The 18,586-nt window shown below is 42.3% G+C and overlaps 1 protein-coding gene across 1 annotated transcript in view; it reads right to left on the reverse strand.

Annotated features, from left to right (window-relative positions):
- SLC6A11 (solute carrier family 6 member 11) overlaps positions 1 to 18,586 on the reverse strand; it is a 254,723-nt gene that overhangs the window by 31,084 nt on the left and 205,053 nt on the right. The window contains exons 7-8 of the mRNA XM_040406984.1: positions 9,179 to 9,282; positions 6,604 to 6,728 (exon numbers count right to left, since the gene is read on the reverse strand). Coding sequence (XP_040262918.1) covers positions 6,604 to 6,728; positions 9,179 to 9,282 — 229 coding nt within the window. The remainder of the gene's footprint in view (positions 1 to 6,603; positions 6,729 to 9,178; positions 9,283 to 18,586) is intronic.

The raw sequence follows: 18,586 nt of genomic DNA on the forward strand, positions 1-18,586 counted from the left end.
GCTCAGCAGAAGGCCCTCGCCCATAAAGTTTTAGATGGTCAGATCAGCAGCAGGCACTCCCCATAATGTTTTAGAGAGTCAGCTCAGCAGCAGACCCTCACCCCTAATGTTTTAGATGGTTAGCTCAGCAGCAGACCCTCACCCCTGTTTTAGATGGTCAGCTCAGCAGCAGACCCTCACCCCTAATGTTTTAGATGGTCAGCTCAGCAGCAGGCCCTTGCCCATAATGTTTTAGATGGTCAGCTCGGCAGCAGACCCTCGCCCATAATGTTTTAGATAGTCAGCTCAGCAGCAGGCCCTCGCCCATAATGTTTTAGATGGTCACCTCAGCAGCAGGCCCTCACTCATAGTGTTTTAAATGGTCAGCTCAGCAGCAGGCCCTTGCCCATAATGTTTTAGATGGACAGATCAGCAGCAGGCACTCACCCCTAATGTTTTAGAGAGTCAGCTCAGCAGCAGGCCCTCGCCCCTAATGTTTTAGAGGGTCAGCAGCAGGCCAGCAATCATAATGTTTCAAGGGTGTGTTTGATGCCCTCCTTTATGTGTAATAAAGGGTGTATTGGAGTGCCAGTTCCTTGTTATTTTTGGCAGCCCTTTCACTTAGTGCATAGGCTTTATGAGTGTAGAAGTTCCACTACCTGAACAATTGTACCACAATGTGAATGAGGCCCTCCTTTATGTGATATATATATATATATATATATATATATACACAGGTTGTATTGAAGTGCCTCTTCCTTGTAATTTTTGGCAGCATTGTTTCCTAACAATTTTTCCTCTAAAATCGATTTTATCTTCGGTTTTGTGCGTATTATTGTCAGTCTGTAAAATTGGCGTACTACTCGGACAACATCGTTCCCAGCAGCGACCCGGGAGTCCAAGATGCAACCAGACATCCTCCCCATGATGATCACAAACCATTTCAGTGGTGTTTCCATTAATTTCTGACCTTTTCTTGTTAACCAGACACCCTCCCCTCTTCAGAGCATCCCGTGGTGTTCTACTCGAGCACCCGAGCACTTTGGTTCTCGATCAACACTAATAAACATATTTGGTATCACCGCATCCACAACTACTAGCTCTATAATAATATCATATTATCTACCCCATCAGGTAAACGCCGTAAAAAAATAAATAAATAAACATTACCCCAAAACAGACTTTTTAGTTAGTCCATCTCCCAAAAAACATAATATTAATCAATCAAAAAGTCATATGTACTCCAAAATGGTAGCAATAAAAACGTCACCTCAACCCGCAAAAAATGAGCCCCCACACAAGACCATAGCCAGAAAAATGTAAAAAATATGTCTCTAGGAAAATTGCAACACAAAAACATTATATTTTTTCTAAAAATGCTCTTATTGTGTAAAAGGTACAAAAATAAATAACAAATAGACATATTTGCTATCCCCACGTCCGTAACAATTGGCTCTACAAAACTATCACATGATCTACTCCATCAAGTGAACGGTGTAAGGGCTCATTCACACGACCGTGCCGTGTTTTGCGGTCCGCAAATTGCAGTGCTGTCCGCATCTTTTGCGGCCCCATTAAAATGAATATATGTTCACCCAAGCCGCAACAAATGCGGCTCGGATGCGGAACCAAACCACGGTCGTGTGAATGAGCCCTAAAAGAAACTAATAAAAATTATTCAAAACAGATTTATTTCTAGTCACCTCACAAAAAACATAATATCAATCAATCAAAAAGTCGTATGTACCCTAAAATTGTAGTATTAATAACGTCACCTCGTCCCGCAAAAAACAAGCCCTCACATGAAACTAGCTAAAAAATAATAATAATAATATGACTCTAAGAAAATGCCAACACAAAAACATGATTTTTTTTCCTAAAATTATTGTGTAAAACGTAAAAAAAAAAAAAGAAATAGACATATTTGGTATTGTTGCATCCGTAATGACTGGATGTATAAAAATATGTCTTTTTTGTAACTTCACCTGCCAAAAAATGTGATAAAAAGCAACCAGAAAGCCAAATGTACGCCAAAATGGTGCCAATAAAAACTACAGCTCCCACACAAAATAAGCCCTTATGCAGCTCATTCAACAAAAAAAAGTTATCGCTCTTAAAAACCCTGACAGAAAATTCCATGTTAGAAAATCCAGATGCCGCTACCTCCCTTCCTAGCCCTGTCGTATCCCCGAATAACAGTTTACGACCACAGTTGGGGTGTTACTGTAATCAGGAGAAAGTGGGTAGCAAATTGTGTGGGATATTTTCCTGTTATCTTTTGTGAAAAAGAAAGTTTAGGCCTAAAGCACCATTTTCTTGTAAAAATAAAAAAATTTAATTTTTCATTTTCACACCCAAGTATAAAAAATTCTATGAAACACCTGTTGAGCGAAGTGCTTGCTACACCCCATACAAATTCCTTGGGTGTTGTAGTTTACAAAATGTGGTCACTTTTCAGGGTTTTTGACTGTGGGGGATCCTCAGGGTCTCTTCAAATGCAACACCCTTCGGGTGGATTTGTGATGAAAAGAGACTTGTTTTTATGACTGAAATTTTAAGACCTTTGTAAGTAGAATAAAATCTGCTTTTTGCGATATTACCTGGTGGAACTTCACTATTTGTACTAATACTTCCCTCTAGGGTGCAGGTGTACGTGGGTGCACCTAGCCTCTGGTAACCGATTGTTTGGCTACAAGGTGGAATAACCTGAGCATTGAAAAGAAGGGTCCGGTTTTGGAACTTTACACTCAGAAGGCAGCGCGATCAACATTCTTTGGACATTTACCTTGTCGAGCATGTTGGAAAAAAGTGTAGAAACCTCAGATGTGCCAGATTGCTCCATTTTGTGCCACTTTTTTTTACAGATTTTTGGTGCAAATACATTAATAAATCTGGGCCACTGCATCTGCAGCTTGTACCTGAGCTCAGGGGCAAAGCTAAAGGCTCATGGGCTCAAAAGTTCAGTTTTGGTCCTCTTTCCCTCAGAGCTTTGCGGCCAGGGGCAGGGAAGCACATAGCCTTTGTGCTGCCTGAGGCAAAAATTGAAACGGCAACTAGGGTTGAGCGAACCCGTGGAAGTTCAGGTTCGCCGGGTTCGGCCGAACTTCAGTTCAAAGTTCGGGTTCGGGACCCGAACTTCACTTTATTATTTTCCGTTATAACATGGTTATAACGGAAAATAATAGCATTCTTAAAACAGAATGCTAAATAAAATGTCTACTGAGGGGTTAAAAAAAAACCTCACCTCATCCACTTGATCGCACAGCCGATATCTTCTTTTCTTCATGACCTGCAAAAGGACCTGCGGTGACGGACCTGCGCTCACCACACGGTAAGCGGTGACGTCACCGCAGGTCCTGCTGAATGAAGATAGAAGGACCTGCGGTGAGGTCACCAAGCTCACCATGTTATAATAGAAAATAATAAAATCACCTGAACACTGAACCCGAACTTCAGTGAAAAAGTCTGGGTTCAGGTCCGGGTACCAAAACTAGCAAATTTCGATACGAACCCGAACTTTGCAGTTCGGGTTCGCTCAACTCTAACGGCAACCTCTTCCCCCATACCAATTTCTTGACTTAACCCCTTCCCTCCAGCCAGAGGTGTAACTTGATCTGCATGCACTTTCTTTAATACCAGTCTCTTCTTATGTGGCACAAGGGTGTTTGGGCCCTCTCAAGCGCCCAGACCCGGTAGTGACTGCTACCTCTACAATCCCTGTAACTATGCCTCTGCCTGAGCTGATACAGGACACCATGAATCTAGTGCAGGTGCATTTTGTTTCAATGGAGGAGACTGAATGTCTGGCCACATGCCCCTCCATCCGCCATACTGATAGGAGGAGGAAAGCGCTGAGTTATGTTTTAGCTGTATCACCATACTTAGTACCCCTATGCTGTGAAATCATGGTGTTCCTCATCTCTGTACTCTGACCTCATTGCATACATTATCCTAGTATTATGATGCTGTATTTATTATACCTTTGCTATGGCGGTACAGTGATCCCCAGCCTTTAGCTGTCCCATGTCACGGTTCTCCCAAAGTTCTCTTCCATTATTGACCTCTATTCCTTCACATTTCCAGAATCCACTCAATTTACCATAATAATTGCATTCCTATAGTATAACTTATAATAGATGTGGATCAGATAACATTTCTACTAAAATCATGACGCTTTTAGACACAGTTAGAACTTTTTTATGAGATTTTTGAAAAGCCAATGAAATAAATATCAGTTTTTTGCCTGAGGCCAAGCAGATTTTGCTGTAATAATTTCACAGTGAATGTTCTAAATAAAGACCCGGGAATTTTAGGTCAGTGAATAAGTTATGTTTTCAATGGGCACAATCAAGTAATTGCATGATGGTTACTGCCTACTTGTTGATATATTGAGTGCACTTGTTTTTGGGTCAACTGATGACCGCTCCAAAGAAGAAACAGGGTCAGGCAGATGACCTACTTTTTATATATTTTTTTAATTTATTTAACCTCATCACCCATATGCATTTTTAGCTTTAGTGACCAGCTTAGTATAAGGCCTCCTAAAGGGGATATGCCATGATTGATGTAAAAAATGAAAACCAGAAATCATATAGTACATATAGTACCGAATGACATACTATATAGCAACCATATTTTCACCTGAAGAAGGGGAGTTTTTTCCCCGAAATGAGTTGTGAAGTGTTTCTGTAACCAATACACATTTGAAGACTACTAATAACTCCAACTGGCTGGTCCGTTTTTGCGCCGAGGGATGATTTTTCTTGTATTCGCATAATAATTCTTAGTGAGGTTCCAGCTACCCTTACCCGAGGAGATCCGCATCCGTGGCTGCATACCGACCGCATCTGGGGAACGATAAGTTATTCCTGACACGTCTACAATAGTGTTGTGCCTATGTTTCTGCACAACACCCTAAGGTGAGCCTCCAATTGGAGTATCGTCTCGAACCCCTTATATACGTTTTTTACCCTATGGTGCACCTCTCTTTTGTTTATTCATATAGTAAACAAAGCCTGTGTACGTGATCATATAGTACATGACAATCTCTACCAAAGTTAAACCCAGCCCTGTACCTCACATGGGTCCACAGATTTCCACATTCACTGCTCCAATTTCTCTGCTAGATTCTCTTCAGCCAGGTAGAGAGTGTGTCCTTACTGCTGCAGCTCTCTTTCTCTGTAACTGCCATAGCTTCTAACAGAACATATGGCTGGTGGCAGTTGAAGATTTAGGGTGCACTTATATGACCATGGGACGGCCATGCACGTGTTGTGGACCACGCGAGATTTCTCTCCAGATCTTCCAGATTTTAAAAAATATTTATTGTTAATTTTACACTGTTTTTACACTCAGATGCCGCAATCATGTATGAACACATCATCTGAGGGGTACAATGACGGGGGTGGCGCTATCGCAGCTACCTGTCATTGCACCCTCTAGAAAGTAATTAGTTAGGAAGCAAATTGTTTTTTAAAATTCAGCGAATCAGCCGAATCGAACTTTTCAATTATTCTCTCATCTCTACTAAGAATCTGTTAAAACAGATTATTTTTTTAAACTTAGACAACCTCTTTAATAAGTTGATATTATTATTATTCATTTATTTATTAATTCCATGGCGCTGTACATCCAGCCGAGGTTACACAAATATAAAAATACAATAAACAAGAATCTATTAATAGACTGGTACAAAGGGTAAGAGGACCCTGCTGCAAAAGCCTACAATCTATAAACTATTGATCTGAACTTCTTCCTTCTAAAGGCCTCTTTCACACTTGCGTTGTCCGGATCCGGCGTGTACTCCACTTGCCGGAATTACACTCCGGATCCGGAAAAACGCAAGTGTACTGAAAGCATTTGAAGACGGAACCGTCTTCCAAATGCGTTCAGTGTTACTATGGCACCCAGGACGCTATTAAAGTCCTGGCTGCCATAGTAGTAGTGGGGAGCGGGGGAGCGGTATACTTACAGTCCGTGCGGCTCCCGGGGCGCTCCAGAATGACGTCAGAGCGCCCCATGCGCATGGATGACGTGATCCATGCGATCACGTGATCCATGCGCTTGGGGCGCCCTGACGTCACTCTGGAGCGCCCGGGGAGCCGCACGGACGGTAAGTACACTGCTCCCCCGCTCCCCGCTACACTTACCATGGCTGTCAGGACTTTAGCGTCCCGGCAGCCATGGTAACCACTCTGAAAAAGCTAAATGTCGGCTCCGGCAATGCGCCGAAACGACGTTTAGCTTAAGGCCGGATCCGGATCAATGCCTTCCAATGGGCATTAATTCCGGATCCGGCCTTGCGGCAAGTGTTCCGGATTTTTGGCCGGAGCAAAAAGCGCAGCATGCTGCGGTATTTTCTCCGGCCAACAAACGTTCCGTACCGGAACTGAAGACATCCTGATGCATCCTGAACGGATTACTCTCCATTCAGAATGCATTAGGATAATCCTGATCAGGATTCTTCCGGCATAGAGCCCCGACGACGGAACTCTATGCCGGAAGACAATAACGCAGGTGTGAAAGAGCCCTTAGTCCATTTTACCCCTCGCCACAAAGTACTCTGAAATTACTGTAATTTACTATCTTCGCATAGCCACAATACAAGAACTCAGCCATACATACCTGATTCTGCAACTTCTGAAATTGGTACCCCCTGCTCGTAAGCCATAAACCCAAGGACAGAAAATATAGCAAAACCAGCTACAAAGCTGGTGCCACTGTTCAAACAGCAAAGCAGGATACAATCCCTGCAGAGGAAAGCAGATATTATGCAATCAGTTTATGAGCAGTAACATTTCGGCAGATTTAATTACGCTTCTAACATTTATCTAATGACTTTCTCGTCACTGCAGACAATTGACCATGAAAATGAACAGCTGTGATCAACCACTGAACATATTGCAAAGCATTTCTTTCAATTCCGACTTTTTAGGAACAAATATAATCAGATGATATTATTTGTACAGTATAAAAATTAGACGAGAAGTGAGCATCACAGACATCTGGAAAGCGACTTATATTACTGGATAGAAAACATATATTTTTCTTCTGGTGGGCATTTTTTTCATTCACTGAATTGACTCCAAAAGTTTTATAGAAGGTTGAGCCAAGGTTGGTCAGATCACCCAATTGTGCAGCAGGTTAGCCCAGCTGAAAGCTCCAGACATAAATAATACAATTATCAATTTGAACATACTGTATAAGAGAAAAACTATACCTTCTAGGTTAAAACGTAAAGCCTAAAATAAAATAAAAAATTAAAATCAAAAAGTCCTCTTGTTCACCAATATAGGGGACACATGTCTTTGCATCAGCTTTCCTGGCCTGCTGAAGGGCAAATATTCTGGTTATCCTTCTGGTCCACCTTCTCTTACATTTAGTGGTGGACTAACTTGCTGAATAGCTTTCCTATACATTTCCTGATCTCTCCCTCAGACAATGGGGGCACACTGCTAGGATGGTATGCAGGAGAGGAAGGTTTGTGCTAGGAGATGCGGGTGGTGGATTGTCTCATATGATGAGCTGCTGCCCAACCACAGAAAGGGAAGAAAGTCCTCCAGATACTCAGCCGAGTGAAAAAAGAGTTTTAAGTTTATTAGATAACCCCTTTTATAGACAAGTTTATATTTTAAGTAACAAATCTTGGGACCAAAAATTACATCCATATGGATAAAACAAGGCTCACTGGTCGGTAGGTCCATGGGTTGGAAAGGCAAAGAAGACTGGTACAGACTACTTCAGCAGTGGTATTTATTTATGTCTAATTAATTCTTGCAGAAATGATGATACAAAATGAAAAGGTCAATGGCTATTATTGAAGTATATTGGCCTCATTAAATATATATTGTACATCAGGAGAGCTTTCCAATGTGTATCCCTATGAAATGACATTTCTGGAGTATCGTTTCTTAGAGCTCTGTATTGTGTCATACCATTGTGATTTGTAAGAGAAATGTATGAATACATTGAGAAGTGAGTGCTACCAGTTAGAAGTCTGTCCTTATAAAGTATGACACTGTATAATCAGTGTTGACAATGTCAGACTATGTAGAGACCCACCAGGGGACGGACTGGGAGCTTAAAGTGGCCCTGGAAACTCAAAAGTGGCCCTGTGTTGTAGGCGTGTCCAAACTGACAGAAGGCGTTGCAACACAAGTAACTAGGGACAACCACCAGTAGGCAAAAATATTTCAGTGCAGCACAATAAATACCGCCCCTGCAGAACCAAATAAAACAGTGCAGCACAAAATACCACCCCTACAGAACCAATTTTACACTGTTTTTACACTCAGATGCCGCAATCATGTATGAACACATCATCTGAGGGGTACAATGACGGGGGTGGCGCTATCGCAGCTTCCTGTCATTGCACCCTCTAGAAAGTAATTAGTTAGGAAGCAAATTGTTTTTTAAAATTCAGCGAATCAGCCGAATCGAACTTTTCAATTATTCTCTCATCTCTACTAAGAATCTGTTAAAACAGATTATTTTTTTAAACTTAGACAACCTCTTTAATAAGTTGATATTATTATTATTCATTTATTTATTAATTCCATGGCGCTGTACATCCAGCCGAGGTTACACAAATATAAAAATACAATAAACAAGAATCTATTAATAGACTGGTACAAAGGGTAAGAGGACCCTGCTGCAAAAGCCTACAATCTATAAACTATTGATCTGAACTTCTTCCTTCTTTAGTCCATTTTACCCCTCGCCACAAAGTACTCTGAAATTACTGTAATTTACTATCTTCTCTTTAAAGGGGGTTGTCTCACTTTAGCAAATTACATTTATCATGTAGACAAAGTTAATACATGGCAATTACTAATGTATTGTGATTGTCCACATTGCCTCCTTCATTCATGGTGGCTTCATTCATTTTTCAATTGGAATTATATATCTGAAACGCAGATACGAGGTGGCTGCGCATGTGTACTCCCATGGTCCTGGCCAGAGAGGTCAGTGCTTTTTCCTATAGTGTGCAAGACCACCACTGCTGGATTGCAAGGTGGTCGTAAGCCCTGGACACGAGCAGTGTATATTCTGTTGGGAAACGGACTCACGCCAGCAAAGGAGGCAATATGGACAATCACAATACATTAGTAAGTGATAATTACCTTTTGATGAAGTGAGGCAACCCCTTTAAATAAACCCCCTCCAATAATCCCTTCTTGATATTTACAAGTCACATTACCTGTAGCAATTATTATTGTAATTATTGTAACTTCCCAGAGCAGTCAAACATCCCAAGCAGATAGCGTAAGAGAAGAAGATCTGAGTACCTGCATCTACCCACACCTAAGAAGAGAGAAAGGAACAATAGATAAATCACATACTGTACATGAAGCAGAAGACTAAAGCAAATAATTCCAACTGGAGAGATAAGGTTTTTCTGGATAATCAACATTTCACAGGCAGGCTGGGTACAACTTGACCCACATACTGAACAAAAAACAAATTTTTGAGGCTACAAAGAAAACTCTTTGCTTCTCTTGTGTCTCTACCAAAGATTAATGTATAAATGTCATGCAGATGTACAAATGCAGCAAAGACGTTTCCCACCCGGTATCTGTTATTAGTGGGTGCAACATGCTGGTGATAACATAACAGTTTCTGCCATCTTATGTACTACAGCACCTGAATTTTACAATTAAAGGGGTAATATATACAACATTAAAGTGGTTGTCTGACATAAGTCAAACATGAACGGCCGGCAGGAATGTGTGTGAAAAAAACATCAAATAAAATCTCACACCTCTTAAAATTCCCTCCGTTCCGGCATCAGGGGTCAGCAATGGTCATTTTATAAGATGAGTGAAGTTTTTTTAAATTTTTTTAACACATTTGGGTCTGCCTTTCATGTTTGACTTATATTGGAGAACCCCTTTTTACTGATGACCTCTGGATAGGTCCTCTGGTTAGGTCATCAGTATCTGATGAGTTGGGGCCCGACACTTGGGGCCACCACCAATCAACTGTTTGCGAAGGCACTGGCGTTCCGGCCTTCTCTCAGCTTTCCCTAGGCCAGGTGACATCATGTTCATCGGTCACATGGCCTAGGTACAGCTCAGCTTCACTTAAACGAATGAGTCTGAGCTGTGATACCAAGCACAGCCCCTAAATAGATGGCTCTATGCTTGTTGAGCAGAGAGGAGGCTGTGGTGCTACTGTGCTTCGAGTGCCCTCTCAAACAGCTGATAGGCAGGGTCATGGGTGTCGGACCTCCACAGATCAGACACTGATTGCCTATCCTGAGGATACATCATCAGTAAAAAAATCTCGGAAAATCCTTTTAATGTTGCACATATTGTCTTTCTTTTGGTACCATGTTACTATGTGCCACAGATAGGTACACGCTGTTATTACTCTCTGAGTATTCCTGTCTGTAGGTCCAGGTGCTTACACTAGTAAGTTTTCCAACATTTCCTCAAAATGAAAAATGCATTGCTCAATTCACTTACTATATACTGTAAATTTACTATAATGTTTTAAAATCACAGAATAGGAAATCATTATTTTTCTCTAATACATACTTACCAACTTTACCATTGGTAAATTCAGGACAGGTAGGCCTGGAACACTACACACAAAATGGGACGGCTCATTCAATTTCGGACTGGCCCACCAGAGTGCCAGAGGTTTCTCTGATGGGCCCAGGCTCTGATACCATAGAGGGCCACAAAGGTCCAGTAAATAAAACCAGTTTGGAACTGCCTTTTGAGCCTTTCATTGGCCACCAGGGTCTGCCTGTTTGAATCAAAACCTCTTAGACATTATTAGTGGGCCCAAGCAACCCAGTCCGACAATGCACTCATCTATGGGAGGACCTTGTCTAAGCCCTGCCCATTTTCAACCTGGGACAGCCCAAAATACCTGATGTGAACCCAGCCTAAAAGAAGCACTGCTGCAAAAATAAATGTTATTCTCTGGCCCATTAGAAAGGTACATGATGTAAATTGTAGTGAAGGTAGTCTTTTTACTAGTGGCTGTAGTTATGAACTGTCCACTCATTCTGGTCCTCAGCTTTGTCGTGTGATCAACACTGATCCTCCAACTGACACACAATCTTATGAGTGGACAGCTGAGGACCTGAAGGTGTTGGTTAACTCACTACAGCCACTGGTAAGAAAATTGCTTCTACTACAATGTACTGTACATTATGTACCTTCCCGGAGTACTTCTTTAATTTGATTCAAAATATTAATTTACTGTATCTCACAACCATTAAGCATTATTCATTGTGTCCCTCCAAAATCTTCAGTTGAATTCACCTAGCATTCATCTACACTAGTATGATACCTTATATAATGAAATAAGGGCCACATCTGCCATGAGGCAAGATAAGCATCTAGCCTCAGACACGGGCGACATGCCTCTATGGGGGAGGCAGTTTACAACAGGGCACAGGGGCCTATGGCTCAAGTCCTCACCATTCAGCCTCATAGGTCTCAGGCAAGCCTGAAGCTTATGAGACAATATAATGGGGCAGGAGGTGACAACAACATCATCGTGACTTTCCTGCATTTGGTCTCAGGTGACACAATAAATACTGGTGGCACTACAGGAGGCAGTATGACTACTAGGGTTATTATACGGGGCATTATAGCTATTGTGGCTTTATTATTACTGAGAGCTTTATAGAAGTGCCTAAAATAGGGGCCTTGCTACTGTTGAGGGCACTATAGGGGGCCTTATTTCTACTGGAGGCACTATGATGGCATTATTACTACAGGGGTACATTGGGGCATTATTATTGGGCACAATAAGGAGGACATAACTACAAATGGGGACACTTTTGGGTAGCATTATTGCTATTGGTTGTACTGTAGGGGGCACTATTACTAATGAGAACAGTCTGGGAGAGAAGCATTGCTATTGGTGGGACTTTGCAGAGCACTATAAATATGGGGGTACTATCTATATAGCACTATTACTTTTGCAGCATAGTTGCAGCATAGTGTTTGGGGGTGTTGGGTAGCACAATGGGCACAGTATTGGGGTTAGCAGCAGGATGGGGGGGGGGGGGATGATGAAAAGCTGAGGGATCTAAGATGTTTTTGTGCCAAACTCTGCAGAGACAGGAGGCAGCTAAAAGAACTCATCAAGGTGGTCTGGTCTGAAAGGAGAAGATGAGAAAGGGAACATTTACATCAGAGGATATATCAATGGATGTAAGAGGTATGTGGTACTGTATTCTCCTGTATGCTTCTTAGGGCTACATGTAATGTCTACCCAAATTTGTCTTTAACAATAGGGCTGAGGGGAGGGGTTGAATTTAATTTTTGCCTCAGGCAGAAGAAAGGTTGGTGCACCCCTGCTTGAAATCATGCATGTTGCATTTTGTTAAAATTGAGACCTACAGATACTCAGTGTTTTATTGATAATGTTTTCCTTCTCTCCTTTTATATTTTACTTGGATTTCTATTTCAAAAGAGCATTAAAGCTGCATTTGGTCTGCCTCAGTGACTTAAATGGTTCCAGTGCTGTCATTCTGAATAAGATACAGCTGATTACATCTCGGAGGTTCACCACTTGCTGGAAAACGGAACGTCTTTTGACAGACAAGCTTTTTAATGGAAGCAGAAGCCAGCAGAAATCATAGGTCAAGTGAAAAACGATGTCTCTTCTTAAGGTTTTCAAAAACTAAAGAATGGAGAAATGCAAGAAATGCGATGTAGTTACTATTGTGTGAGTAAACTACCACAAGGGGGTGCTGAGAGATCCACTGTTGCTTTCTATATAAGGTAAATGCACCTGTCATTAACTACAAGATTAATGCTTTTGGGGCTAGATGATTGAAATGGCGGAATCCAAATCTGCTGTATCTTAATTCGACACAACTTGAGAATCGTACATTATTTACTTTTTATTTGAATGCAACAGATCTCAGTGTGTAGAAAACTGAGTAAAAATGAATAAGTGCCAGTGCATAAGATTATAGCAGTATCTGATTTGTTTGGTACAAGGATACAGGTCCCCAGAAAGGAATATTATCATTGATCACTAAAGGTATATAATATATGTATACTGCTAAAAATTTACTACAAAAAAATCAAATTCGGGTCAGAATAATTCCTATTCAAATCAAAATTTCTCCAAATGGCCTTAAAATTAAAATTGGTATATGACACTTTGAGATCTCCTAGGAGTCAGATTTTCATTATCTCTTTTTAAAAACTTTTTTTTTTTTTTGCTCCCCCTTCCTTTAAAGCTTTTTAACCCAATGATAATAGCAAATAAGAGTGACACTGACATATAAAGCTATGGGTAAACACATGGTTGACAGTGTTAAAGGGTTTCTACCACCTCATTTTGACCTAATTAGCTCTCAGACACTAGCAATCTGCTAGTGTCTGATCTACCTAACAATGCTATTCTCAGACCTGTGTGTGGATCCGTTTCACTAAAAATGAACTTTTATTAATATGCTAATGAGCCTCTAGGTGCTATGGGGGGCGTCTTTTCCGCACCTAGAGGCTCGGTCTACTCACATTGTATGCCGCCCCGCTCGTCCGTTAAGCCCGCCCATCTCCTCTTGAATGCCATCCTCCATCAAAGCCAGCGGACGAATTCTGGCGCCTGCGCCGTGCGCATCTGTATTCGGCGCTGGCGCAGTGAATGTCTGATCGCTGCCTGCACAGACATCTCGGTCATCGGCGCAGGCGCAGTGGAGATGTCTGTGCAGGGAGCGGTCAGACATTCACTGCGCCTGCGCCGAATACAGACGCGCACGGCGCAGGCGCGAGAATTCGTCCGCTGGCTCAGATGGAGGATGGCATTCAAGAGGAGATGGGCGGGCTTAACGGACGAGCGGGGCGGCATACAATGTGAGTAGACCGAGCCTCTAGGTACTGAAAAGACGCCCCCATAGCACCTAGATGCTCATTAGCATATTAATAAAAGTTAGTTTTTTTGTGAAACAGATCCACACACAGGTCTGAGAATAGCATTGTTAGGTAGATCAGACACTAGCAGATCGCTAGTGTCTGAGAGCTAATTAGGTCAAAATGAGGTGGTAGAAACCCTTTAAAAACAGTCTGTTTAAAAACACACTGTGTTGTGGCATTTGTTATACTTTTTTTTATATAGAAACATTCTAAAAGTGTCCTTTATTGGGGACAGGTGGTGTTTAAACTCACACAGTGTTAAATCATGGAAACAGTGTCTTGTTTTCAACAAGTGTTCAAAAAATGATGCTTTAATGGGAGATGTTTATACACATACACAGTAGTATAAGAAAAAGTAGTTGCTTGTTTTGAACAAGCATCCAAAAATGATGTCTTAACAGAAGCAGATGCCTGCCCCTGTTCACACACACACACTGTGTAAGGCCTCATGCACACGACAGTTGTTTTTTGTGTCCGCAAATTGTGCGTCCGCTAAAAAAAACAGATGCGGCATCCGTTTTTTTTTGGAGGATCCGTTTTTTTCCACAGATCCCTTGTAATAGATGCCTATCCTTGTCCGCAAATGTGAAAAAAGTAGGACATGCACTATTTTTTTTGCTGAAGGGAAACACGGACGACGGACGCGGAACACAAACGGATGAACTATCAGCATTTTTTTGCTGACCCATTGAAATGAATGACGTCGTGTGCATGAGGCCTAAATGTCAGAAAAAAACTGGTTTGTTTGGAACAACCCTTGAAAAATCATCCCTTTTATTTGGGAGCAGCAGCAGTACAGGGTGGATGTGGAAAGGATAAGGTGTATAGGGGTAATAGTGGCATGTGGCATGTGGCAGCAGTAGTAGCAGCAGCAGTAGCAGCACATGGAACAGGCAAGGCAGTAGATGTGTGTACAGCTGTGTTGGTGTAGTAGTAGCAGTGACAGATCTGTAGAGGGAGCAGAAGCTGCAATGGTGGCAGTAGCACTTATGCAGTACACAGCATCATGTTAGGTAGGCAGACAGTGACAGTGGCATGATGGAATAAACAATAAATAGCCACCATCAACCATGGCAAATCTGTTCATCAGCCTCAGCCAAAGGTGTGTGAAAATCCTCATGGATCCAAGCCTCATTCATTTTGACAAAAGTGATATTTTATACACTTGCGAAAGACAATTTTGTCCATATTGGTGTGAAATTGCCACCTGCCATTCTGAAAACCCTCTCTGAGATAACTCTGGAGGCTGGACAAGACAGTACAGCAAAAGCAAAATGGGACAGTTCTGGCCACTATTCCAATTTGTCTGCCCAGAAGTCCATGGGGTCATGGAACATGATATGTGGTGAAGAAAGGGCAAGGTCGTTGTAGGACTGAACCTGATTGTTCAGGAGGTACATCTCCAATTGCTGATTTGTTTCAGCCTGACACACCCCTGAAAAAACGGCTCAATCAAGTTCATGAGACTGAACTGGTGCTGCTAAAACTTCTGCTACTAGTGGTAGCAGAGACATTCGGTAGATATTTTATCAGCGGGGAGCAAAGATAGGCCTCCTGGTCAGACCCATGGGTGGCAAGCTGTCTACACAGTGTATACTGGTAATATAGCAATTTAGCCTCCCTTTCAGACACAGGAAACCATTAACCCATTTTGCTTTGATAACAAGGGTCTAAAAGCATGGCTATCCAGTAATCATCACACTGCTCGATCATAACGCAAGTAAAGAGCTGCAAGGTAAACAAGCAAGCAAAGAGCTGACAATGCTTACCAGCATGAACCCAGGACCCAGTTCTTTCTGGCTCAGACCCCCACTGAGATGTTTGGTCATCATGGTCAGTGTAATCATTATCATCAGCCTCCTTCTTCATGGTAGCTACTCCTCCTCCTCTACTTTCTCCTTCCATGCAAATTTGTCTGTATGGGTCCCCAACAGCTATATGGCAGCCAGCAATATGCAAAAGCTGTTCTTCTTCCACCATCCCTTGTTGTGTCAGTGTGAACATTATCTTTAATATAAATATCAGGGGGATGACATTGTTGATGCTGCAGTTGTCACTACTGACAAATCTGGTGACCTCTTCGAAGGGCCTGAGTATATGACTTGCTGAGCTGCAACTGCCTGACCGCAAAGCAACACATGCTCCCTGATGTGGTGGTCAGGTGCATGATCAGTCACAGTTTTACATTGCTCGTACAGACGCTCCAGCATATGCAAGGTGGAATTCCAGCGAGTTGGAACGTCTCAGATAAAGCTGTGCAGTGGCAGACCATTATGTCTCTGCTAGTCCAGGAGGGAGTTCCTTGCCACATAAGAATGGCTGAAAGGTGAGGACAGTCTCCTGGACATTGCCAGCACCTTCGGCAAACCATGTTATTTTTTCAAAAAGCGTTGCACCACTGAATTTATCACAAGCACCATGCAAGGAGTATGTGTTATTTCCCTCAAATGCATCGCACCACAATGTTTCTACTATTGTTGCTGACAACCATGCCCAGTTGTAGTTGGTGGGGAGACAATTAGCAGGTTATTTGCTCCTGGATGGACTTTAGCAACTGATCCACTGTGGGGCTACCCTCGCCCAGACTCATCAGCTGCAACACAACATGACAATGTTTCAATTTACACATATGATAGGAGGAAGGGAGAGTGGAAGCAACACTCTATTTCTGTTGGGCACAAGAGGATGTCCCTAGGGGAGGACGTGGAGGAGGTGCATAACTGCCTGGTGCAGGAACCAGACTGACACAAACGTTGAAGTGTCAATAGGACCTGGCCTTGTTACTGCGGTTCTGCATCGCCACTGCCGTACAAAACATTGACCTAGTGGGACATAACACATGTATTATCCCTGCTCATAACAGCTGGTACAGGTGTCCATGGTGGCGTGCGCCTTTGATTATTGGAAGGAGTGGCCCTCGTTCTCTGCCACACGAGAGTACTGGATAAAAAATGGCTTTTTGGGGGACAAATTGGAGGCTAGGTATTTTCCATTGAGGTAGAGAGCATGGCATAATGCTAACAGCAGCAGAATCCACTAAGTGGTGCGATAGTTAAGTTAGCACACAAAATCTGATTGCTGAGGGTGTATAGTTATTTCATGGCCACACATTCCATTCTCGATGGCTGAGAACGAAGCAGAGTTGGAGGAGTATTCTGAGTGGGAGAAACAGTAACTGATGATGACTATGACAAAGACACTGTACTGTATGTGGATGCTGCCTGGCTGCCGCAAAGTAAGCTGGTAGAAGGCGATTCCCGGTGGTCAGTTCTATTTTCCCATTGGATCTGGTGCTGCCATTTAACATGCTGTAATAGAGCCATGGTACCTCGTCTGGCACTGTGGAGAAGAAGTTCCACACAGGAAATACTGGCATAGAGCTATCGGCAACCACGTTTGGCTTAGGTCTGGCCGTTTTAAACCTGCCCAGAGTATCATTGGCATCACCAATTCCCAAGTTGACCACAACAGAATAATATCTGGCCCTTGTAGTTTTTAGTGAGGTTTTGGGTGTCACAGTTCTTGTTTAATACACAATCATTGTCATAGACCTCACCCTTCCATGCACTTTTATCACACTGTGATATGTCATTAGGGGCTCCTTGGCCCCCTTCACGATTCCCTCCTCTGTTTTTGCTACTGTTTCCATGCCTACCACTGCCCATACTACCATCACTGTAGCTACAAAGGTCACTTCTACTACCACTAACAACAACACATCTATGCATGGGTCACCCACCTCCACCTTAACCCTTCTCCTTATGACAGTCCAAGCACTGACTATTCTCACACAAGTCATCAACAGGGAGACCACCTTGAATATCTTCCATAGCACATGGGGTTCTGTTGCCTCTTCTTGAAAAAAGAAGGCACCCCACTAGGAGGTGGCAGTGAAGACAGAGATAATGCAACTGAGAGGCTTCTCTGGAGCTGCAGGAGGAGTTGAAGGATAAATTTGCTGACCCCTGGCTTAAAGACTTAGTGTCAGACTAAGAGGTGATGTTGCCATCATCCTGCGGAGGAGTGAGCTATCAAGTTCACGATGTCATCCTCTTAGTCCTCAATAATAATGTAGCCTACCGAAAGCAAGGGAGAACTGTGTCCTGCATAGTATACTACGTCTAATACGGTTGCGTTTCTGACCCCTCCGGGTCCTTAGTCAAAGATAAATGTGAATACAAACATGAGTGGTATTTAAATGAGCTCATGATCCCACCCCTTAGCGATTAGGTCCAATTGATAAAACTGGTAGCAAATATACAAAAATACAGAATATCAGAAAAGTCAATAGTTTAAAATAAGATCTGTTCTATTATTCAGTCCCTCTGGAAATGTTGTATCTAGCATTCAAATTTAGTAACCTTTTCTGTTTAATAGGTATCAACCCCCCCCCCCCCCTCATTTTAGGGGTTTTTACTTATTCTACGCCTGAAAAAACAAAGTAGACACTTCACCGGCATGCGCATGTCTAACGTGCTTTGATACATTGGAAGGCTTCCTTACTTTTATTTTGATTGCACCATTCAAATGTTCTCTGATTCTGTATTTTAGCTGATGAGTGGTGCAACCAACAAAGAACAGGTTGCATGCTGTACAAGTGATGTAATATACAACATTGCTAGTGCTGCAATTTAGGAATCCATTAATGTTATGGAGCCTGCCATCCACAACTCCTTGTATTTGTTTTATGTGTTTTGCATATGCACATGATAGGC

This window comes from Bufo bufo, chromosome 9 (genome assembly GCF_905171765.1).
Source record: "Bufo bufo chromosome 9, aBufBuf1.1, whole genome shotgun sequence".
NCBI lineage: Eukaryota > Metazoa > Chordata > Amphibia > Anura > Bufonidae > Bufo > Bufo bufo.